The sequence below is a fragment of the Gavia stellata genome, chromosome 29, assembly GCF_030936135.1.
Source record: "Gavia stellata isolate bGavSte3 chromosome 29, bGavSte3.hap2, whole genome shotgun sequence".
NCBI lineage: Eukaryota > Metazoa > Chordata > Aves > Gaviiformes > Gaviidae > Gavia > Gavia stellata.
The window spans coordinates 4,148,828-4,173,935 of NC_082622.1; the positions used below are offsets into that span (position 1 = coordinate 4,148,828).

The 25,108-nt window shown below is 45.6% G+C and overlaps 1 protein-coding gene across 1 annotated transcript in view; it reads left to right on the forward strand.

The window, feature by feature from the left end:
* The window catches only part of MAN1C1 (mannosidase alpha class 1C member 1), a 68,303-nt gene that overhangs the window by 32,841 nt on the left and 10,354 nt on the right, over window positions 1-25,108 (forward strand). Inside the window, exons 3-7 of the mRNA XM_059830630.1 lie at window positions 11,505-11,620; window positions 13,829-13,909; window positions 16,736-16,830; window positions 21,207-21,330; window positions 23,829-23,922. Coding sequence (XP_059686613.1) covers window positions 11,505-11,620; window positions 13,829-13,909; window positions 16,736-16,830; window positions 21,207-21,330; window positions 23,829-23,922 — 510 coding nt within the window. The remainder of the gene's footprint in view (window positions 1-11,504; window positions 11,621-13,828; window positions 13,910-16,735; window positions 16,831-21,206; window positions 21,331-23,828; window positions 23,923-25,108) is intronic.

Genomic DNA, 25,108 nt, shown 5'->3' on the forward strand with positions numbered 1-25,108 from the left:
CGCTAAATGATGAAAGATGGTTGGAGAAACTGGGGAAAAGAGGATTAAACTGGGGAGCTGCTGCCAAGTAGTAAATACTTAAGAGTCGGTTGGCAATAGGTGCTTATCATCTATCTTCTCTTCCCTTCCACTGAAGGAAGTAACTATCTGAAGGGCTGTTACTGTGACAAGCAATTCATTTTTATGCTGAACACCTTTCTTTTCTTTTTTTTCCCAGTGCATAATAAGAATATTGCTAACCTGTTCCCACCAGCCTGATCTCCTCCAAACACAGTCTATTTTGCCACATTCCTAAATGAGCATGAGCTCTCTTTTTCTCCCTCTCACCCATCACTTGTTCAGGGGAGAGCTGCCACCGCTAGTTCAGTTTGAATGATAGACTTAATTCTTCAGGGGAAATTGATATTTGAAAAACATGAGTGGTTTGTAATCCAAAAAAGCTATTTCTCCCCCAGCTGGAACATATTCTGTATTAAATTTGATCATAGCAACCTAAAAGCCAACACTTCAAGATGCTTCTCTGTGATGCCAGATTTACCTAGGAACTGTGCAGCACATATGCTAACACCCATTGCGTAGTGCAGGTGGAATTGTGATTCGCGATCACTTCCCGTAAACTCAGAAGATCGCTCCTGTTGACAAGGAAAACCAGACGGAGCTGTCTTGTGGGCTAGATGTTTGGGTGATCTTTCTAATGCCGGTCTTCAAAATTCCTTGCCTTTAGGTGGGAGGTGGGTCATCCTTGTTTGGTAGATGGCTCTTTCAAGGTGGTGTTACGTTTTAGTCTCTTTGCATGGTCTGATGTACCATAGGCTCTGCTTCTTCCAAACCATGTGCTCCAGGATGAGTTGCTCTCCTGTTTCTAAGCATCTTTTCAGGGAATGATCAGCACTTTGACCTTTCCTTAATTGGGGCAAGTGTGACATCCACCCTACAGTGTACAGGACTAGGTTTGGTGTTGATTTAGGTATGAAGCTTATAGAGCGGTAGTAACCTCTGCATTGTCTTGAGTGATGCCCTGTGTCTTGAAAAATGCGTGTGTTTCTGATGGATCCACTAAGCATTTCTTCCAGAACTGCAAAAAAATTAGCATCTCTGGGATCAGATAATTGATAGATTAAGAGATTAGTAGCCAGTTGGTAGCCTACAAAGCAGGATCATCACTCTGTGAGCAACTAGAGCTAAATATATCGGGAATCACGAAGTGGAAGAGATCAGGCATGGCACGTCAACGTAAACTGAGATCAAGGGTGGTTTGTGTCTTGGAGTGATGGAGGCTGGTTTGTTGGGATCTGTGGAGGCTTGGCACAGTCCCCCCCGTGTCTGTTGCCCCTGCTGAAGTACTGACCTGCTGCAGGGCAGGACAAGTGCCATGGAGAGGCAGAATCTGAAGCCAGCCAGAATTAGTGCGATTAGTGAGCTGGGAGCCACGGCAGTGCCCAGCGTGCTGCCCCAAGACTCTCCATCGATGGCTGCTCACAGCTGAGGGTGGCAGAGGACAGAGCTGCCCATGGCATGTTGAGCTGCCTGTGAGCCGCTGGAGGCCAAGGGCTCTGTAAGGTGGGTTCTGCCCTTCTGTGTAGTCACCCTCTGCTCTGTACATCACGGGAGCATGCGTGGGGTGGAGAGTATTTGGGGTGTGACCTTTTGACCAATATCTGGAGAGTGAGGAAGATTAATAGGAAGAAGATGGGAAAATAACCTTGGATATGAAGTGTTTTCTGATGAAGTTCCTGAAGTGTAGGTGCAGTGGTTTATTTGGAAAGCGAAGAAAAATGAGGTTGCTCAAAAGCTAATGGACTTTTTTATTTTTTTTTTTAGTCTGCAGGAGAATGTGCTGATAAGAAAAGAAATAGATCTTTTCCAATTCTTGGACTACTTTTTTGTCACCTTTATCTCTCTTTACTGCTACCTTGTTGCTCAGATGTAATTTGTTTAGTTTACCTTAAATAAAGGGAATAAAGTTACTCTGTGTTATAACTATCAGGTTCACAGACAAAAACCTCAATAAATAAGACATGGTGGCAAGGCTGTAACTCACTCTGGTGGTGTTGGCTTTGCAGGCTTCATCTGCGGGATGTAGGTACTGTTCACAGGCAGCTGAAGGACCGGGTTGTAATGAGACAGTTGTGGAGACTTAACTGAGAAATTTTCTTTCTTCCTGAAAGAGCTTGTAGCCTGTTTGCTAGTTTCATTTGGATTTTCTGTTTAATTTATGTCAGCTGAACAAATAGTACCAGCCCTGTCCTAGAGATCCCTGATAACTAGCTTGATCCTACTTGTAATGTGAGCAGATTGTCTTTCTACTTGAGAACATCTTCTGGAACTGGATTGTATCTTCCAGTACTGATACTTAGTGCAAGGTTTCCATGCTAGAGAACGATTATGAAAGGAAAAGTTAAAAAATAAACTGGTGGGAGTATTTTTGCATGGCCAGCAATGCCATTCCAGAGGGAAGATGAATGGCTAGTGCAAGGCGCTTAGGATGAACAGAGACAGAAACGCTGGGTCAGATGATGGTGGATAAACTAATGTGATCAACAGAGATGGCGAGACAGCAGCTGACTAGGGACCAGGCCGGTACACAGGAGGCTGTTTGCTTAGTGTCAGAGGGGGGTAGCGTGTGCCTTGCTGTCTGTTGACTCTTGTTTCTCATCTTGCTGTAACTCGTACTGAGTAGAACAGGCTAAAACTTTGGTCAGCATGCTGCATCACTTTCCCTGAATGTGGATTTTTAAACCTTTTTATTTCTCTAACCAGCATGTTATCTTTAAACTCTTTCTCTTTTTAAGCTTGAAGGAAAATGCCTCCTGCTTTTTTGCTGGCAGAAGAAACCAAGGCCCAGAGCGGGCAAGGAGTTCTGGCCTAAACCCAGATCCTATCTCTCGAGTTCCAGGCTCCCAAGCACTTGTTCTGCCTGACCCAGAGCACTCCGCAGAGACGACTGGCAAATCTTGGCTGCAGAGCAGATTTTTCAAGAAACTGTGCCGTGATTTTCACAGTTTACTTTGTTGCCAAGATAATACTGAGCTGTGTAAAAGTCTGTGTGTAGATTTCCCCCAGAATTCGATAGTGTGCCACCACCCAGAAGCTGTCTGGTGACGTGGTCTCAGCCAGCTCCCAGGCTTCTCACACAAATCTCTGGATAAATGTCAAAAGTTCAGTCTGGTCTCCAAGCACTATCAATGAGAAAAAGAACAGGAAAAGCAGCACTTGGAGATGGTCACTTTTCAAACTCCTGTTTTAACAAGGCACTGATTTTAATCAAAGCCAGTTCAATCTTTTGAAGCCTTCAATACCAGCATAACCAGAAGAAGGGATCTCAGTGTTCTCAGTTCTTGTTTTGCCCTGAGTCCCCTGCACCCCAAGAGGTGAAGATAAATAACCAGTAACAACTGGAGTCTTTTGTGCCTCAACAGTTAACAAGTTCATCATGTTTCATAGAACTGCATCCTAATTTTTATTCCAAACAAGATTTCAGCACTAATTTTTGTTTTGACAAATATGATTTGACATAAGAACAGTGGGAGTCAAGACCTTTCATTTTTGATCTGGGTTTACATTGCACTGATCTAAATTCCTCCCCCTTTCGCTCTTGCCTTTCAATTGTAAACTTGGTTATTAAAGTTAGCAAAAAGCTATTTGAAACTCTCTGTTCTGTAGCATTTAAACAGTCCTGCTATATGCAAGATTAAGTATGATAGCTTCCTAATGACTTGCACTGTTCATTTTAAGCATTGGCACAATGCATTACTGTACAGATTTTTTAAATGGCTTTGTTGAAAATGAAGGATTTTGTTTCTGTTCACTGAGAAACTTCATAAAGGAGTGTTAGCCACATGGCAGGACCAGGTCCCCCGAGTCTTGTCTCGGTGACATTAGAGACAATATTCCTTAACCTCTTTGCTTGCTCTAGTGCTTTGGCACTGCTTGCTGAATACGTGTGTTGGTGAGGTTAGTTTGGGCTTCCATCCGTCTCTGTGGCAGACAATTCATAACAGCAGCATAATAGCAACAGCAGGGGTATGTGGCTCTCTAAACGCAGGTCATATGGCACAGAGAAGAATTTTGTTCAAGCTAAACTCTGACATCAGGGAGACAGTGTTGAAAAGCTGGTGAAGATACTTCGTCTCCTGCTGCTTGGGAATCCTTGCATCTTTTCCAGTGTTGCAAAGGCAGTGCATCTAGTCACACACTAAATTCATCATTATTCCTTGCACCTAGATAGCAAAGCTGGTGAGAGCTGAGACAGGGAGACTGCCTCGTTGCATGTGATGTATGTGCCATTTTGGCTTTGCGGCAGGGCAGCCGCGATTTAGATCACACACCTGCAAGCCATCGTGCTTAGTGGCTCCCCAGACACAGAGTGGCTATGAGAGTAAGGCAAAGCCATTGGTAAAAGACATTTCTCCTTCCTGAGGACGAGGGCTATTAAAGACCCCACTCTTAGCTACTCATTTGCTGAAGCATCACTTTTACAGCTTTTCTAAAGACTCTCAAGGGACAGATTTGCAGCTGGGAGCCTTTCAAGTCTCGTATCTGGCCTGTGATACTCCAAGTTGGCTATTTTGGGAAGAGGGGAGTGAGGGAAGGCAACTCTCTCTGTCCCTCCCATCACAGCTGCTCTACTTTGTCTAGAAAATCAAACATTTGCTGAGCTATGGAGGCTGAATATGTCCTGGGGTTAGGCCACTTGTTTAGCCATTGGGAGAAGCTGGTGGGGGTCTGTGTGCTAAGTCTGGTAGCAGAAGGACTTGAACAGGTAAATCCCCAGCCTGTAAATACCTCAGTCCATGGAGGTATTTCATTTTGGCCAAAATTGCTTCCTAGAGCCTGAGTAACTTCCCACCAAAAAAAAACCAAAACAAAGCAAAAAAACCCAAACAAACAAACAAAAAAAACCACCAAACCAACACAGAACTGATTTTGACAAAGGGGCGCTCTTTGATCTCAAAAAGTGATACCCATCAGGTAGGAGAGGTGGTTGGACTTTGTAGGAATGGAGCTGGAAAAGCCAAAGGAAGAGCGAGGGCTTGGTTCACCTGTGTGAGCTGGTATAGAGAGCGTGCAGGGGTGTTTTATGACATTCTGGAGAATGCAAGCTGCTGTACCAGCTGTCCCTTCTCTTTGGGCCTGCTATTCTGCATCCTACTTAATATAAACCCTCTGAGGTAGGATGAAGGTAAATGAATCATGCTTTGTTACCAGTGAGTCACTCTGTTGCCTAACTATTGTCTCTTCTCTTGTCAGTGAGTCAACTGACACCTTATTAGAGCAGCTGACAGACCCTAGGCCCTGTTCCCACTGGAAGGAGTGTGATGGGGCTTTGTTCTGACAGCAGTTGGATAGGCTGAAAAGATGGCATGAGGCTCAGGCTCCACGGCCCAGAAGGCTGATAGATTTCCTCGGTTATGGGCAACACTTTAGCAGTTTGAACTGATAGAGCAGGAGCAGAGCAGGGGAAGACAAACCATTTTCTGAGCACAGCAAAAACCACAATCTATTTTCTGGTGCCAAGGGAACACACTGAAAATATCCTGGATGCTCTTGCAAGTGCTCTGCAGTCTCTTTGTTTTTCATTTTTCTTTCTTCATAGCCTGGTTCTGTCTCTTTTCCCTTTCCGTTCCTGATTTTTGGCCTTTTCTTCAGTCCCTGCTCACTCCTCAGTCATGTAGTTGCTGTTGAGAGAAATCTACCCAATGCCGCGCATCTCAGTTTGCTATTGTCTGCCTGCAGGGTGCAGAGAGTGGAGGCAGAGGTTCCTTCAAGCTGAAGGTTTTGACCTTGGCTGCAAGAAGCCATATGAAAAGTTGTGGCTTTCTCTGATGTGACTGTCTTCTGTTCTGGGCAGCTCCCACAGAGACTGAAGGAGAGCTAAACCCAGGATGTCACGGTCTCCTGATAAAAGACAATTCTTCGGTGTGAAGACTATGTCTTTTGCTCAGTAGATCATGTAACTTCCTAAAAAATGTAATCCTGTCCTCTGGGCCCTTTCTAATGGGGGAGCTCAACTGTGCTGTGTGAGCAATGCCTGGATCAATGTTCTAGCCCGATACAACCTGTGGCCATCCCTTGTTTTTCCCAGGCAAACTTGGGTTGTAAATGGGAGCAAGTGCAAAGCGTTCACATCAGTTGAATTTCACATGTGGAATTGGTGGCTCATTAAAGCTTCAGCAAGTCAGATGTAAACTTTTATTGCGCTACTAATGATCAAACATGGAGTTTCTGTTGTGTACCTGATGCTGGTATGTTTGATTGGCCTGTTTTTGCCTAAATTGGTGGGTTTGATTTGCAGATAATGGGTAGCTAAAAGAAAGTTCACAGATGCAGCAGCAGTTGTGATTGTTACCACAGTTATACTTAGTCTCTGCTTGGTGCTTTGCAGTGCTTTTCAAGCCTTAATTAGCCCTTACATGTTTGGCAGGTGGTAGGGTAGATACTCTCCACCTTTGATCAGCCCTCATGGCCTCCCTTTAAAGTATACGTTGAGAAGAAAGCTGTTCTCTTTTCTCCTCTACACCCTGGCTTGCCGGGATGCTGAAGGAGAGTAGGACTGTGGGACATGTGCAAATGGGTGAATCTTGTGCATGTGCCAGGGGCTCCATCTGTTACTCGTAGATCCCCCACTCGCCTGACTTGGAGCTTTTCACCCTTTACAGTCCTCATTCAGCTTGTGATTGGGACCACACATCTGTCACTTCTTGGCTGTAGTCTGTGGGCTTATAGTCAATACAGATCTTTGTGTTGGGGTCAGAGGAGCCCCAGGCTGCGGTGGGAGCTCTTCTCTTCTGCCCTGTGCTCTGCAGCAGGTTCAGAGAGAGCTGCCCCTCGCCTGGCTGGCAGTTCCCCAGGTTGGGTCGGTGCTGCGGTAGCCTGGCAGGCTTTTGTACCTGTTAGTTTCTTTGATTGTTGAGATTGGCATATATCTTCCGAAGTGTTCCCTCTCTAGCCTGGTGAACACACGTTAAACCTCCTAATGAGCCTTTGGAATTGTGTTTTGTCTTAAACTCTTGCTGCGAGTGGCTTTAACAAACCCCTAAGCTAGCAGGCAGCGGGGACGAGTCAGGGATAGGAGAAGAGCATGAGCCCTTCTACTCAGATTAGCTACCTCAGACTAGAACAAGCTGCTGTGGGCTTTATCTGTGGTTTTTAGAGATAGCACTACTATTAATGCCCATGAAGGCCCTTCTGAGACTGTATCGCTTGAATGGTCTTGTTCCTCCAGACTGGCATTAATGCATGTTCCCACTGAGGCCGTGGGGGTACGGTGTGCGTACAATGCCATCTCCTCTCCGTGGAGTGCTCCGTTCAGCACCTTTCACAAGCATTATATTAATTAATGTAACATTTGTTAGTGATTTCTGTGGCAGTCTTCACAAGCAAGCGGGTGGACGCTTGTTCCTGTGGGTGGGTAGAAGTAGGAACAGAGCAGCCTTGTTGCCTACATGGATGTCTCCATTCTTCTCACGCACAAAAGAGCAAATACACTTGTGGCTTGGGACGGGGTGGTACAGACCCTCCTTCAGCTCAAGAAGAGCTGAACCTTTGTATTGCTACCATGAGCTGCTTCTTCTGGTGTGCTGCTGTTCTCTCACAGATGAGACTCCAGGCAGAGACCCTGCCACTTGCTGTCACAAGAGCTGCCATGAAGTCCTTCAGTTAGAAATACCCCTAGACAAGCATCAAGCATCCCTGCATTCTTCCTGAGGTCCCAGTTCTTCCTGCTGGTCCCAGTGGAGGGTTCGTCTTTCCCATTCAGAATGGGCAGTGTAGGAGCTGGTGTGGATCCCAGAGCTGTGTCCAGTAGACATATCTTCCCTTTTGGCCATCAGCGAAGTGACCTTGCCTCTCCCGAGCGAGGTGTATCTCCACTGCAAGCCAGTTTTGCAGCAGGCTCGGGAGCGGGGGCAGTGCTTTTCATAGCACACAGGTAGAATCTCAGACATGGAGTCCTGCTTAGAAGTCATTGCTACCGTTTCGGGATACTTTCAGACGGGTTTCTTTTGAGGGTTTCTTGGTTTCTACTTTAAAACTCCCTCAGAGAGAGTACAATGAGGCTGAAACCAGTAATTTAGAGAGGGGAGTGTCAGCAAGAGTCAAAAGTGACAGAGTGCGTTTTGATTCCTTTTCCTTTTGAAGCTGCTTCCCCTTTGATTATATCCCGCACATTATAATGTGTAGATCTGGAAAGGTGATTATTTTTTAACGTCTCTCGAAATAAGCAGCATGTCAAGCAAATATCACCACCTTTATAAGGGGTGCATATATATTGCAATAAACATGCTAGGATATGTATAGCACCACCTTTTGACAGCTGACTATAATCCGAGCCATTGGACATTTTATCACCAGCTCTGTCATGGTCTGATGAAGCAAAGTCTGAGCAGGAAGGTATGAAGATGCCTCTGTAGCCAAGAAATAACATGCCAGTGTGCGCAGGGGTGTCAGGGTCCTTCTTGGATGTTCTCTCTGTCCTGGCACGTGACAGAGGCACAGCAGTGAAGTCCTGGTTTGCTCTCTGCATGGTTGTGGAGGCGAAGGAGGTTCTTTTTTACCACTCTCATGAGATGGCTGAAGCTGACACAGTAGCTCTAGGTATTGCAATAGACTTCGTTAGCTGCAGGAAAAAAAGTCAGCCATGCATTTTGCAATTGCTTCAAAGCCGGTGCAGAAGAAAGGAGACATCAACAAGACCCTTGTACAAAAACACACAGCCTGCAGTTCTTCAGATACAGAGTGTTTAGGGGAATATTTAAAACAAATGTTTAAAATGACACAAAGACAAACCAGCAGGGAAGCACGGTTTGCCCTCCACTTTGTCAAATACAGGGGAGGAAAGCTAAGCAACTTTGAGCTATGCTGTAGCAACGATCCGACCATGTTCCTAATCCCTGATGCATTTCATGTATTTAAAGGCCTTACTTGCTAAAAACATAAAAGGCTCTGTAAATTCAAGCAGTATTTTTCACTTCAATTAATCATCCCAGAAAATTGTAACTTTATTCTCTCTTTGCCTCTGTTTAGTTTGAGCAAATCCAACTTTTTGTCTCTCTGCAGATTATGAAAGGCTTTGTGGATTATATCATCAAATTAAATCGAGCCTGTTAGTATTAGTCTCAGAATATCGCAGTAATGGGCTGTGCCTCCGGCAGCATTGCCCTTCCTTCTCTTCTTAACATGTTTTGCCTGCGTCCCTGTTGCTCTGAGCTGGTGTGTTTCTCCTTGCTAATAGAAAAGTGTATAAAAATCACATAATCATTAATATTGAAGAATCATTAAGGTTGATAAAAGCAGCTCTGACTGCGATGATGTGGTTTTTCATGGTCACTGCTTTTGGAAAACATGCCATACAAACATCAGCTCACTTGTTTTTTAGAACCCACCAGTTGATCTAGTGGCTGTTTGACTCCATCTATTGCACTCTCGGAGATGGCTCCAGTTAGATGATGATTTTGCAAGCCTGCAGGAATAAATGGATTTCTAGAGGCTGTCTCTACTGCTTTCACCCCTTTTCCACAGCCTCTGTTTTTGATGCAGACAGCATCCGAAAGCCAGCAATCTGTAGTTGAGCAGTAAAGTCTTGGTTGGGTTTTTATTAAAGCAATGATGTGCTGACTGGCTGAAAAGTGTCAAAACTGCAATCTTGTAACATCAACAAAATAAGGCAGGATGCCTTTCTTACGGGAGAGGAATGCTGAAAGCATAAATGAGCCCTACATGAAATTGGTGGATCTGAGCACTTCTCCTCTGGGGAAAGGGTATGATGTACATCAGACACAGTCGCTTTTTTTCCTTAATAAGAAAAGACCAAAGTCTTAAGGTTCATGACACATGACTCACCTTTGCCTTCGTCTCCCCTCCACAGTAGTTCCTCGACAGTGCATCCAGCTGTGTTTTCCTCTCTTAAGCAGAACTAGAATTGAAGTAACACTGAAGGTATTACAAAAGTGCCAGCCAATCTGAGCATGCAATAAAAGGCTGGGAAAGCCGGGGAAATTTGGGGTAGTATTTTAAAGTCCGTTAGTGAGAAGATGGAACTGACCTGAGCCAAACCAAAATATGCCTTAGGGAAAACCCCTGGGCATAAGCAGTGCGTGTGAGTCTTTGTGGTTATGCTGGAAATGGAGATGATAGGGACAGAGCCGGTACAAGCAGTTTCTCCTGCAGAAACGAAACCTGAACCTCATCCAAGTGTCTTTGCTGCCAGAGATGCCGAGAGGTCTGACTGTCAGGGGGTGGGTAGGAATGTGGCTGCAACTGAGCAGTGGGGGGGGGCCCGCACGTGCAGCTTGCTGACGGCAATGTAGAGGCAGCTTCACGCCTATGTCCCTGGCGTGTTACATCCGCAAAGGGATGACTGATGATGATTCCAAACTGGATTCCTCCACATGAGGATTTGTATTTGCTGAGTTACCCAGGAAAGTGATGGCCTTTGTAGTTAAAGCACAAAGGGGTTTGAGTCACAATGTGCTTCATACCCTTTGCTTTCCCATGCCATGAATAATTTTAGGGAACTCTAACATAAATAAAACTCCAGCACCCAGATGTTCCAAACCCAGGGTTGTTAACGTCTCTAGTTTCATTTAATCTCAACTGCTGCAAGATTGTCTACACACCATGTATAGTTTTCTTGGCATGGCATTCCATGTCGTTCTGTGTCACTGGAAGTTCTGCTGTAGTCCATTTGCGTACGACAGCGCTTGGCATGCAGTTTTTTTACAAGGATGACATGGTTGGTCCAAGTAGTTGGTTGGCATTTGCTTCATCTTTGTGTGTCCCATTGCCATCAGCTGGAGAGTGGTGAGCACGCTCACAGGGACTGTTCTGTTAGCCAAAGGAGGGGAGCTGTCCCCAGCGTCACCCACTCTCTGCTCAAGATTCATTGAGATTAGTTTCTGGTCTCTCTGCTGCCAGATGAGGCTGTGTTTGGTATATACGCTGTTATTGGGAAACCCTGGGTCATGGCATGGTGCAGAAGTACTTTGTGCCCCAGATAAGAAACACTGCATCAGGACAGAATGATCAGAGTCCTGTCTTGGATGCTCTTGCACAATAAAAATAAAATTCTCTTCCCTCACTTAGAAGAGGGTTATGTTTGTAACTGAGTCAGAAGAGGCTGAATTTAGGTTTACAGCTGAACAAAGATTAGGGATGGAATTGCCTAACCACTTTGGCCAAGACGAGAACTGGAAAACAAGGTCAAGGCTTGCAGTCATGACTGGGGGCTTCAAGTGTGGACCTTGAGCTGTTCCTCGTGGGTATTTTTTTCAGAAGTGTCAGGCCTTTGAAAATTGGGCCTCCCCAAAGCAACCCATTTTGGGTAGCAGAGCTCACTAGTCCTGTTAGAAGATCTCAGCCTAGACCGTGGCCAGTCTGGATCCCATCCAGACATCCCCAGTATTGGGACTGGAAGCTGCTGCCTGTCCCAGCTCCTGCAGATTGATTTAGAGCTAAAGAAGACTGCATGAATGGGGCTTCATCATGCTGTTCTGTTTGCAATGCAGGAGGCCTTCGAGGAGCTACGGTGGTAGACGCCTTAGATACTCTGTACATCATGGAACTCGAGGAGGAATTCCAAGAAGCAAAGAAGTGGGTGGAGAAGAGCTTTGACTTGAATGTGGTGAGTCAGTTACTGGGAATGCCTGTCTGTGTCACTGGAACGCTGCGTGTTTGGCCGGTTCTGACCACAATCTTCTCTAAGAATCATTTGGGGAGGGGAACTATGAAGTCTGTGGGGGAAGAAACCACTCAACACTGATTTATTTTTTTTAAGGTCAAAGGGAATACTGTGATGATTCACCTCATCTTCTGTCTATACATGGCACAGGGTTCCAGCCAGGGACCACCAGATCAGACTCACAGTGTCTGGCTGAAAATGAGATTCAGTGTTTAATGTTTTTTGTGTTTTGGTCTGGGTTATAAAACCAGCTGTAATTATTAGAAACTCCAAGGAAGTTTTATTCATCAAAGAACAAGTTCTGGTTCATCTCAGTTAAATGTCTGCCTGTGATAAGACAAATTTTCTTTTTACATGCTATAGATTAAAACTGAAAACGCTAATCTCCTTGACTTGGCCCTTTGTTGGTATGTCAATGCTGGGACTGTGCAGTGGGAGCGTGACACCTTGGCAGCAAAGTGGGAGCACGTAGTGAGCCTAGATTTGGAAGGAAGGGCATCATCTCTAAAAATGGCCAGAGATGCTCTCCCTCTGTGGCCCCTGAAGATTTCCTAGCCACTTCTTCTTAAAGCTAGTGTTAGACTTGCTGGGACTCTGGGTGCAACACATGCCTTGCAGTGCTATCAAATGAAGGATGCTGTCCTTTATCTCACTTTGTGGCCAGGGCCCCTTGCCATAGCTCTGACTGTTGGTCTCCAAGCTAGCTCTTGTATTTCTCGTGGGAGAGCTGATGGGATCTCATCAGTGGCATACGGAGAATGTTAAAACCGAAGTGCAGTTCGAACTTTTATTTTTTTAATGCCAGCCTAGTTGTCTGTTGTGAAAAATTGTTCTCCCCATGGGAACAATGCATGCAGCTGCCTTTATAGAAAAGCATCATTTGGGAGGGCACGACTGGCATTCATATATTCATAAAAGGAAGACCACATCTGATAAATTTGGTGAATGCTCTCAGTACGTTACTGAATCGATAAACAAGGGACAAAATCAACTGGGAGATAATTTATCTGGATTTCGTAAAAGCTTTTAATCTTGGCCTGCAGAACAGATTGATCTGCAAAGACAAGAATGAATGCTATGGATTGATCGGTGGAGTCAGAAAGCACAGCAGAGGGAGAGAAGGAGGGAAATTAATTAAAAATTGGCTCTGTACAAGGAACTCTAATAGTCCAGAAAAGTGAGGTAGGGACTCCAAGGGCCACAAGCTCTGTTTGAAACTGGGTGCCATGATCTGTCTCATGCAATTTTAGTCGTCAAGAAAGCACTTGCTCTGATTTGTAACCTGCAGGTATTTGGAAAGGGCAGGCTAGTGCAGAGGTTCAAGTGCCCCTTTGCTCACTGAAAGTGCTGTGTTGGTGGAAGATCTTTCTGGTTTCTGGCTTCATGCATTTGCGTGAGGGTAGGAATCATTTATCATGCAGATTCAATGGCCAGGAGCATGTATTTTTCAAAGGCACATTTTGAATGCAATCATTTTGACGTTTGCTGATCATCAGCTGAGTAGGTAGAGCAAAACTTGTTCCAGGTGAGTGGGTTCTTGAGCGATTCAGTGAACCATATCCGTCTGTGCCTGCTGTCTGTGGTGATGGGGCACATGGCCATCACACAGTTTGCCTCTCCGTAAGCATGCCCTTGACAGGCACCCTATAGGCTGTGGTCCTCTCTGATCCTGCAGACTGGGGTGAGTCCTTGAGTGACAGAAAATATTTACCTAATGCAGGAAGTGCATTACATATATCTAATGCAGTGCCCTCTTCACATGAAAATGGAGAAAGTAATTTTTCCATGTGGCTGTACAATTTTCTCTTTAAATAAAACATTTCAAGGGGCAAATTTTTCCCCTAAACTAACTCACAGCTTTTTGCAAGGCATATAACCCAAGACAGGGTTGGATGGATGGACAATACATCTGCCCTAACTGATTTACATATTGTCAGCTGGTGATAAATGGGCAGTTTGGGTGTTTCTCTTCCCTTCAGGCTCCACCTGTCACTGTAGAGCAAATAAAGTGCTGTGAAATCTTAGACGAAAAGCTGTGTTACACTGTGGGTGAGGACTGGGAGACTTAAGTATCTGCGTACAATCTGTTCCCCTTAGCTGCCATTTGTGCGTGCAGACTTTGCAGTCAAGTATATCATTATGTATTTTCAGAACGGAGAAGCATCCTTGTTTGAGGTGAACATCCGCTATATTGGAGGACTGTTGGCCGCATACTACTTAACTGGAGAAGAGGTTTGTTTCAGCAGCTCTGCATGTCTCACACAGTCACCAGTAATGAACTGAAAGGGTTCTCCAGCAGCTTTTCTCTGAGCATCAGATAATCCCTCCATAACAACAGGCTAAACCTATCGTTTTTATGAATATCGAAATGCCACTAATGTTCTTTTAATTAAGTCTCGCATAATTACCTTGCACACACCGTGCATGGCTCATTTGCAAAGATCTTTTCTCCTGTGGGCAATTCTAGCAAGACATGTTTTCAGTTGGACACATTGCTCCCCAGCGAAATGCCATTTGCAGTGATCTTTGTCTTTGTACTTGTTCCTTTGTATTCTAAACATGGGCAATATTTCATCAAACATCATTCCAGATTCTGCCTCAGACTAAGGAGGGCAACTGATTAGTGGCAGGTGCTCCAAACTCTACCTGGACAGTCTCTCTGTAGCAGGAGTTTCTAAGATAAAGTGCCCTGGGGCACAGGGAAGGAGGGTGGCAAACTGCCAGGGCAGGGTACCTCTGTCCTGCCAACTCATGTGACAAAGTGATATAGCTCCACAAAATGTCCCCTTGCCCAGTAGGTGTGAGCTGGCGTCACAGCCTCTCCTGTAGCATGGTGGAGCAGCCATTTGGTGGATGCTCCCATCCACCAAGAAGGCCAACGGCATCCTGGCCTGTATCAGAAACAGTGTGGCCAGCAGTAGAGAGGTGATCGAGCCCCTGTACTCGGCGCTGGTGAGGCCGCACCTCGAATCCTGGGCCCCTCACTACAAGGCACCTTGGGCCCCTCACTACAAGGACATTGAGGTGCTGGAGCGTGTCCAGAGAAGGGCAATGGAGCTGGTGAGGGGTCTGGAGCACAAGTCTGATGAGGAGCGGCTGAGGGAGCTGGGGTTGTTCAGCCTGGAGAAGAGGAGGCTGAGGGGAGACCTCATCGCTCTCTACAACTGCCTGAAAGGGGGTTGTGGTGAGGTGGGTGTTGGTCTCTTCTCCCAAGTGACAAGCGACAGGACAAGAGGAAATGGCCTCAAGTTGCGCCAGGGGAGGTTTAGGCTGGATATTAGGAAAAATTTCTTTCCTGAGAGAGTGGTGAAACACTGGAATAAGCTGCCCAGGGAAGTGGTGGAGTCACCATCACTGGAGGTGTTCAAGGAACATGTGGACGAGGCATTGTGGGACATGGTTTAATGGGCATGGTGGGGTTAGTTGATGGTTGGACTTGATGATCTTACAGGTCTTTTCCAACCTTAGTGATTCTGTGAACCCCCAGGAGTTCTGGCTAAAGCAGGAGGCTCTCGCTTCCACTTTCCTTCTTTCTCTCCAGCCTGGCAGAGGCCAGGGCTTAATGCCATAATCTGTTTTGTAATGTGACTGGACTGGAATTTTACAGCTGGCTGTAGAGAGATGAAGAGATTATTCCTTTGCCCTGAAAGTCTTAGGCGAGCAGAAACTCTGATTCAAGGGCGAGTTTTGTGAGTAACAGAACTGGAAGACTGGCTCTTAAATGAGAGCTTAGCTCTCATGCCATACACTGACTGTGGCTGGGTGCTGTCCACCATAATAGGATAGAATGGCTCATCACTGCATAGTGGCATCATTGATCTGTGGAGTCACAGGAGCAGCTCTGTTACTTTAGTTGCATTTTAAATGAGTTCCAGGAATGACTTCTGTCTGTGATTTCCCTCCATGGAAAACTCTCAAAGACTCAGTGCCCCAACTCACGGCCTGTCTCAGTCACAACTTCAACAGGCTTCAGATCAACAGAGGAAAAAGAAACCACATTAAACCACAGAACTCCAGCAGTGACCTCTTGAAGTGCAGTCAGCAGCGATGCTCATCAGCCAGGGCAGTGCCTGTCATATACCCAGTCAGTGTCACCAGGCTGAAAGGCAAAAATCAAGTGCCTGTCTCTTGCTTTCCCTTCTGAATCAAACCCCTATCTCCTTGTGAGTGTATCAAAGATCTGCAAGCCCACAGGAGAGCTCAGGTTTCCTCAGTGCTGTATTTTTAGAGCAATAAATTCCTGCTCTTTGAGAACTACTATGACAGCTTGGGCTGGTATAGGGGGGCTAGATGTAAAAGGCTTGTGCTTTATCTCCTAAGTCACTTACAGGCTTCCCTTGATCAGGACTAATCTCTGGAGCAAAGATTAGTGCTTGTATCAGTTTGTCCCAAAATAATTGTGTATGGTGGCTTTGTGCCGCAAGCCACCATAAGCTATAATTTGATCTGAAAGTCCAAAACTCAGGCATTAAAAATGGAAAAGGAGCAGCTTAGCCATGAAACCATGAATCCTTCCTGGAAAAGAATTGCAAGTAAAAGATTGTTCATTGGAAATCATGGGGTTTTGCAACAGGAAATGACATAAGCTAGACAAACGCACATTGTAAGTCTAACAAGGCTTCACCCTAGAAAGACTTCTTTTGATTATAATTCAGTCATTTCATCTCCTTATGTCCTCTGCCACCTTGGGAAAAGGGAAGAATTTGTCCCCAAAGAGCACTCTTTGGATCAGTTCAGATCACTGAAATTTGCTGCTGAGTTATTTGGGGTGTTCTGCGCTCTGCAGGCTGAGGGTTTTGCAGGGGACTTGGCACTGGTTTAGCATAGATTTTTAGAGGACATTCAAATAGATACCAAAGTTCAGCATGACTTCTGGTTCAGATCTGTCATGCAGTGGAACTAGGGCAGCAGCATACCTGAAACGGTAGATTCTTATAGTGCAGCACTTTTAGTTTTTTATAATGGTGTGTTTGAAAAAGGGGATTTGAAAGAATCCAGTGTGACTAGTATTTCACAAGCAGTCCATCAAATATTTATCCTCTCTTCTTCTTTTAACAGGTGTTCAAGAGTAAAGCTCTGGAACTTGGAGAGAAACTTTTGCCAGCTTTTAACACCCCCACTGGTATTCCACGTGGCGTCATAAATCTGGGCAGGCAAGACACACGTCCTTACAAGCATGTCATTTTATTACTGAATGTTTGTAAAAGACCAGGACTCAAGCAGGAACAGCAGCAGTTCCTCAGAGGTGCCCCCCTCTAGTGCAGATTCTTCGAGGTCATTTGTTTTGCCAGCTCAAAACCAAGAGGTGCCTTGGCAGAGATTGCAGGTGACTCAAGTTAAACCCAGCTGTGTTTTATTAATTTTGGGCTATCCGCAGTTTCTTCCTCTACCTCTTGGCAGGGCTCCCTGCTGCGATAGCATTTTCCTCACTCTCATTTTCTTTGAAAGGTTATTTGTAGTCTGCACGTAGCATGCGGTGCTCTCTGTATTTTTGCAGTGTGCCCAACTATGTGCATGTGAATTTATCCAGGCTCCATGTTTGGAAAAATTGGGAAAGGAACTGGATGGGACTGGCTGACAGTTCTGCTGCTAGAAAGGGGGGATTATACAGATCCTCTAGTTTTCTCCCTGCCGGCAGCACTCAGCCAGGTGTGTATCCTTCGCTTAAAGCCACAACATTTCATGTCGGGTAGATGGTGTTCTCATGCTGAAAGGGAGCTTCGAGGCAGCTGGGTTAAATAGCTTGCTGACGGTCTGTCAGCAAACAGAGGCAAACCTGGAGGCTGGACTCCCAGTCTCTGATTCTTGCTAGTAGACGGTGTTCTCTGCCAATAAGGGCTCATTGGCTCATTTTGATGCCTACAAACAAATCCCCCAGTGTAAAAGCTGCACGCCGGCTGAAACAGAGACAGCAGGAAATGTGGATTAACAAAAGCCTTTCATCCTCACCTCTTGCAAAACTCAGAGCAGCAGCCATGAAAATCATTATTCATCTCCTAGGCCAAATCTCCTGTTTGGCGCGCGTCTCTGTGAAGTGCAAGACTTTCGAATGTGTGGCTCACGTGGATCCATTGCTTAAATATCACTGTCACCCTTCAATTGTCTTATCTGCACGTGATCCCAGTGAAAATTTGAGCCACTACCACGACTTTAATTGTTTCTTTTTACCGAAGAGACATTCTGCTTCCTCTGTGGCTGATAAAGACTCGGCATAGACTAACCTTTCACAGAAATGCCAAACCCTCCCCTGCCCTTTGTGAAGACAATTGAAACAGACTGTGTCTGCCTAGACATTCCCAAAATGTTTTGCTGATGACCTTGACTAAGAGCAAAGAAAATCAAAATAACGCTGAGCCTGCAGTCCAGAACCCGTATTACTGGCTTGAGCTCTGGCATCAGGGCCATGAAACTGCTGTGAGGGCTCAGAGTATCAATTGATTTAGGAGCAAGGATGAAGCGAGCTAAATCTGTAGTCTGACTACCGCAGGAACACAATGAACAGCCAAAGGCTGTAAACCCAAAGGGGAAGGGAGTTACTCCGTGTGAGATAGCATGTGGAAGTGGAAGCAGGGGAGAGTGAGGTGATGCTGTGAGAGCACGCTGACCCAAATGTCAGGGCCAAACCAAAGCCCAGAAGAGTTTTGCAAGAAGGAATTCTCTCTCGAATTGTACTTTTGCAAGGATGTGCTAATTCCAGAGAGACCTGATCATCTCAAAAGGAGGAGAGTCTTGCAGCATGTGTAGGCTTTTGTTGGTGGTAGCTTTGGGGGGGTGGGTTAAGAATGACATTCAGAAATTTGAAACAAACAAAAGCTGGCGTTAAGTCAATTCTGCGTATACATTTTTGAGGACCCAAGTACAAAGCCACGCACCCCCCCAGCTCTTCCCATAGCCAACTGGCTTTATCTCTTCCTATCACCTCACACCACCTTTTCCTCTTGTGTCCCTTCTCTGCCGATGTGCTTCCCTGTGGCCTTCTGTTTTCACACAGGCACTATATCATATCTCACACAGGCTTGTTTTCCATCCTGCTGGTCCAACTGCCACGTTGTCTGCCAGGTCCTAGAGTACATTGTCTTCTCAGGCTGCTGCTCTGTGCTCTCTGCCTGTGTGTTGCAATGCGATTACTCTCCTGCTGCCTCCTCTTCCAGGTCCCTGGCCCCTGCTTTCCTTCACATCTCCCCTAAACCCTCTGCACCTCCAGATTGTTCCTCATCATCCTCTCCTGATCTTTCTCTTGACTTGGCTCTGTTTTGCTGCTTTAGATCTCTGTGAGGGAAGGAGATGATACAGCCATTTTCAGTCCATGCTTGCACTGGACAGTGTTTAAGGATAAAGAGAGCTCTGGGCATTTCCTTTTGTCTTGAAGACCAAGGTCCTTTAAACGGTAGTTTCCTCTAAGATGTTATAAAACAGGACAGCTGTGAAGACCCAGTTTGTCCAGTCTGTAATGCTGCAAAAATGTTTTCCTGCAGGGGGTCATTTCAGGCTGCTCTTTAACCCAGGGACACATTGCAGCCATCCGCTGTTTCCTCCAGACCACCTCTCCCGCAGTTTTACTGTTATTTGTAACCCAGGGCTTGGGTTCCTGGCAGCACGGTCCTTGCCTGGCTGCATGTTTGGGACTGAAGGTCCCAGGGGAGGGTTGTGTCTGCCGCTGTGACCCCGCATAGCCGCTGTCACAACAGACATGGCCCCATTTGGCTGCTTCTAAGCACTCCTCATTTGAACTAGCTCAGAAGGCAGTTTCTGTTTGTGAGATCGTATTTGTTACAACGTCCCTTCAGTGCAGTAAATAAAGAAAAAGTAATTGACTCTTTATAGATATGAGAACACCGTGGGATTGTTTAGCACACCCATCCCAGGGCCAGCTGCTGCCAGGTTCAGCAGATATCTTCAATGGGATATTAATACCGACATTAACCTGGTCAGACTGGAGGACCTTTCTGCCTGCACAGGGAGATTTCTGCCATAAACACTCCATGTTATTGGGGTACCCATTTTAGCTGCACAGAGTGTTTTCAAATGAAAAGCTGGTGATACAGCCTCCTGACAGTTTGCAGGGAAAGCTGACGTTTGGCAGTGACTGAGCAATTTGAAACGGCGTGAACATATTGCTTATCTAATGGCTCTTTTTGTCTGGAGGCGAAACAAACAGCTCTGGACCTGAAATGGTTTTCCGTATATCACATGGAGGGGAAACTTCCCCCCCCCCCCCGCCCCGAAAGATCATTAGTTTTAGCCTCCTGTAAAGAACAGAAACCCTTTTTCTTCTAATAGCCAAGCTTTCAGGCGCCATCTAGTGTTACCCCCACCCCCCCATCACTGGAAACCTGTTACCTCAGCAGTATCAACCACAAACCCTGCTCGCAAAGAGACGTGAACATCAAAGCTATGTCACTTCTGAGATGGATCGGCCAAGCTTCCCTGGGCCAGCACCTGAAGAGGCTGTTTTGGGACCAAGGCTTAAGAATATAGGACATTTTCCTGTCTGTGTGGATTTCAGAGAGGTGCGGAGCTGTGATCTGTAGCAGCGGGATACAAGAAGGAAGTGGTTGAATGTAAAAGCAAATCCAAGGGTGAGGCTGTTAGTGCGTGAAGACCTTCTGCCCTTCCATGTCCTTTGGTTAGTTTTTTCCGAGATTTAAGGGAGAAGTGATGCCATCCTCATCCCCAGAATTGACTCCTTGCTTTGCTTCAGTGCTGATTTCTCTCTTTGCGTGGATTTGGCAGGGTGAGGGGAGACAAACAGAAACTGAGAAAGGATCCCAGTATGTCAAAAGTAGGTGCAGAGGCACTTTGTGTAACTGGCTTCCTCAGGCAGAGTTTGCCACCTTCTGTAGTTTTATGCTGGCCCTTCTGCTCTTGCTGAGCATGAGATGAGCACCAGTGGGGTGCTTTCAGAGTCAGATTTGTCCTGTGCAGATGTTGAGTCCCGTTTTGGTTTTTTTTTTTTCATTATGGTCAGGTTTGCCCAATGATATCTGTCCCCTAGTGCTGATGTTGCTGTACCCCCTTGCAAGCAAGCATATGTTGGCAATGTCAGTGTCAAGTATATACAAAAAGTGTGAGATCTTGTTGAAACAAGGTGCTTAGGGACAGTCTCCATAAAATAGCAGACTTGTTGGACTTGTGGGACATTTGAGGTGGTGCGAGGGTTCAGCATAGGCTACTTACAGACACATTTTATCCCAAAGTGTCTTGTGTAGGGCAAGTTGTCAGTGTTCTTCCAGAGTTTGCTTTAAGCTGATCTGTTTGGGAGGGATTACTCTCCCACAAAAACTGCAGTTTCCCAGCATGTGCACTCTGTGTGTTTGCCCTATCCTAAACAATCCTTTGTAAAACTATTCCTCCATCCCACTAGAACTGCTCCTGTAGGAGTCCTAAAAATCTATGTATGTATGTCCTTTACATGGCCCCTGTTGAGACCTGATGTGCACTGCATGCACATAGCAAAGGCAGGGGGGGGAGAACTCAGGCTTTGGCTGTGTTTTCCTGGCAATGAAGGCTCCCTTTTCTCTCCTTGCAGTGGCATGAGTTGGAGTTGGGGTTGGGCATCTGCCGGAAGCAGCATCTTAGCAGAATTCGGTACCTTGCACTTAGAATTCCTGCACCTCTCGGAACTCTCTGGCAACCCAGTGTTTGCAGAAAAGGCAAGTACTTCCCAACTTGGTCTTCAGTGAATTGGTCTCTTCATTCTCCTGGGGTCCGTGCTGGAGCAGAGCAGCACTTTGGTCTGCCTGCAGCAGACAACATGGCAGCTAAGTGCTCCTTCTCCCCAACACCAGTACAACTCACCAGAGGAGAAACCTTCCAGAGTGGGACACTGGTTCAGAAACCTGTGCCTTGCAGGCCTCAGAGCATCCTATGCACCAGCTCACTGAAAAGGTCACAGCAAGCTCTTGTTAGAGATCCCGTCACACCAATAGGCCTTGGAAGGCGGCTACCCTCATGTTTTCTTTGGCCATTTACATTTGCTGTAGCCCCTTCACCTGCCTCTCCATCACTTGCACCCACTGGGGAGATGGGGCTGTTTTTCCTAATGTCTCAGTTGTGCAAAATTGTAGCAAAAACTTACTCAGACAAAGACACAGCCAAAATTAAACCATCTGTTGGATGCAGACTGCAAAGATAATTGTTAATTCTGATATCCAAATAGTAGTGCCTTGTACTTGCAGACCTTTTTACTCTAAACAGGCATTAAATGTTATGCTCCAGCCAGCAAGATTTCTGCTGAGATTTCTTGTGTAGGAAAGGCCTGACAGTTGACATATTGGATTCCTTTTGTGTGACTTGTAACTGAAAATCTATTAATATTATACATTACCTGGAGCTTTTTTTTCCACAAGTGATCTTGTAGTGCATGTGAGAGTAACTTAATAAATATGCTGTTGGATACCAGCAAGTCATTAGCTTTCGCTGCACGTCCCTGAGGAACCAGCTTTGAGGGAGACAAATTGTTTCAGTTAGAATCCAAACTGCCCTCATGAGCCCAAAGGAAATGGGGCCTGTGCAGAGTCCCACAGTGGGGTGAAAACAGACAGTGGTTCTAGGATTGCCAATAAAAAGCTCAAAATGGTACTTTTCCAGGATATTTCCAGTGCAGGTCTGACAGTTTTGAAACAAGAAGAGAATTTGAAGAAGAGACAGAAAGAAAGAGAAGGAAAAAGCTAGAAGAGCAAAATGGAGAATAGGATGGAGTGTATGGAAAGCAATAAGGGTAGGGTGAGCAAGAGGAATGTTGCAGAGGGGTGAGCAGGAGAGAAAAGCAGAGGGTGAAGGAAAACTAGAAACCCAGGAAACTCTATAGGGAAGATAAAGAAAGACTAGTGATTTGAAATAAAGGAGACAAGCTAAAGATTCCTGAGGACAGTGATAATGACAAATTGCTCAGAGGAAGCGGGGAGCTGAGAAAAGACTGGTAAAGGGAACAGTGGTATGGAAAGAAAATGTGTGCGAAGGAGATGAAGGTGGGGGGAGAGAGATGAGCACTGAAAACACAAGGGCAAGAAGATGCACCATTAAAAACTAGAATTGCATCCATATTCCAGGTTCAAACTGTGGCATTTTGAGCCAGAGTCAAGCCTCTGTCCCCAGCCTAACATGTTTTCCTCTTTGCCTCCTAAGCCCATAGAGGAGTAAGGACAGAACCTTTCTAAGGGACACTCCTGAGCTGAATGTGCCTGGTGTGTGCCACAGAAAATGTATCGTATTCATCCTAACACCCTCTGAGAGAAAAAATGTAGGATGATGTGGGCTCAAACAGCCCATCCTGTGGGAAATTACTTCAGAGGAACAGATCAACTCATTAACTTGCAGCTTGGGACTTGTGTGATTTTAGCAAGAATAAAGTCCATCTGTGTCTTTTATTCAAACATGTCATTAATATGCCATGCTACTAAACTTCAGTAAATATTATGCAGCCTGACGACTTACTTGGAAGCACCGACTTAAGTCTGTAGCCAGCTTTTGGCGTACAAATTGTCTAATTTTATAAAAGGTTTAGAGTGTATTAGCTGCTCTGTAGATTATAATAGAATATTTATGCTGCATACCATTTAACTTTGTCCCTTATGGGTAAGGCCTATTGGATTTAATGGGGGTGAAATCAAGGGAGGTTTTAGATAATAAGTACAGCTGTTCTGGCATATTAAAGGAGCTGTCTGTTGTTGAAATTAAAGGCCCCAATTCATCATGTTAAGTGACCACATGGTGAATTTAAGTACTGTGTGAGTCACTCATCCCTGTCACTCCTTTCCCTTTGGATCATGGAAAAAATCACCCTCCACATATCATACATTTCCACCCAGATCCCAAATCCTCAAGATTGCTTCTGGACCACTGTTAGCAAACTGCTTCCACTGCTTGCTGAACTGGGGCCTTCCAGGGTTTTTAGAATCATTTCTAAAATCACACAGAGCTGGATGAAGATTGTGCTGAGGAGTCCAGCAGAAAAGTTTCTCCATAATAGCCCTCTCAACAGAGAGCCATGTTGTTGGGTTCTGCTTGCATGATGATTCACGTTACAGGCTGCGGTGCTTGTTCAGCCAGGGATCAGCACTGATGCATTACTGAGTTCTCAGTGACAGTGCAAAACCGTCAGCTTTTTCAGCAGAGAAGTAACACAGTTCTTGTCTCTCATCTCTCCTAGGTGATGAACATCCGCAAAGTCCTGAACAGAATTGAGAAGCCACAGGGCCTTTATCCCAACTTTCTTAGCCCGGTGACAGGGAACTGGGTGCAGCGTAGGTATCACTCTGCCTTTAGAGTCCTGCCTGGAGCATTTCAGTCTTTCTGTTATTCTTTAGGAAGCAATAGCAAGTGTCAGAGCAGCAAGCCAAGGAAATGTCTTGTTAGGCAGCCTGTTATACATGTGATTAGATAATGCAACCCAATTTGTAAGATGCAATATAGTAATTGTACACTTATTCCATCAGCCTTGTTTCCAGCCGAGTGTCTCACCTCCAGAGAGAATTAGGGCCTCTCTTGCACAGGGGAGGATAATGGTACATGGTTCATCACACAGATATTAGAAGTCAGCACATCTCTTTAAGACCTCATCCTGCAGTCATCACATAGCCCACAGACCTCCTTGGGGGTTGCACATGAAGGCTGTGAGCAGAAGCGCTATGAGATATACTTCCTGAGTGGGCTGGAGCAAGTAAGGAACCACCTGGAGAGGCAGAGGGCTTACAGACTCTCAGATCCCCCTGGGATCTAGGGATGCGTTTTCTTGTGTCCATTTGTGTACCTGTCACCGTGGTACCTCTGCATAGTGCAATTTTGTGCAAGAAGGGTGGGACAAGTACATGTTCTTTTCCGTTGTTGGGAACCCAGCACTGGCCAGCACTGAAGGCATGGGCATTAAATAGATACTGCTCTGATACAAAAGAGGAGCAATAACCAAGAAAGGGCTTGAAAAGAGCAAGGAAATATTAGAAGCAGTATACCCAGGGAAAGGTTATTTACTTTCCTGCTTTACCCACACAGTCCCTTCCTTACCCAGAGAAGAGACTGTACCCCTCTTTTTGTGCCACCAAAGGGCAGGAGCTTGCCCTCTGGTAGGAAAATGAGAGGCTACTTCTGCTGCTGTGCCCCAGATCTCTGACCTCAACTTCCCGCTCTGTTATGGATTTGTTTGTTTTGGCAAGGGAGAATTTCTGGATTTTGTGTTTCTCCGTCAAAGGAAAGAAAAGTGTCTTTTTGCAGAAGCTGTTTTTAACCTGTCAGTGGATTACATTTATATTGTTTAGGCAGTTTTCTTTGAGTCATTGCATTACCTGGTGTCCCTGTGTCTCGTTGCACTGTTTGCTCTTCTAGATAGCTCCAGACCTTCTAACTACTGTATTAATAGCTCTGATTGTAACTGACAGGCAGTTGCATGGCTGCCATTATCTGAGACACTGAGAGAGCACTAGCAGTGAGCAATCC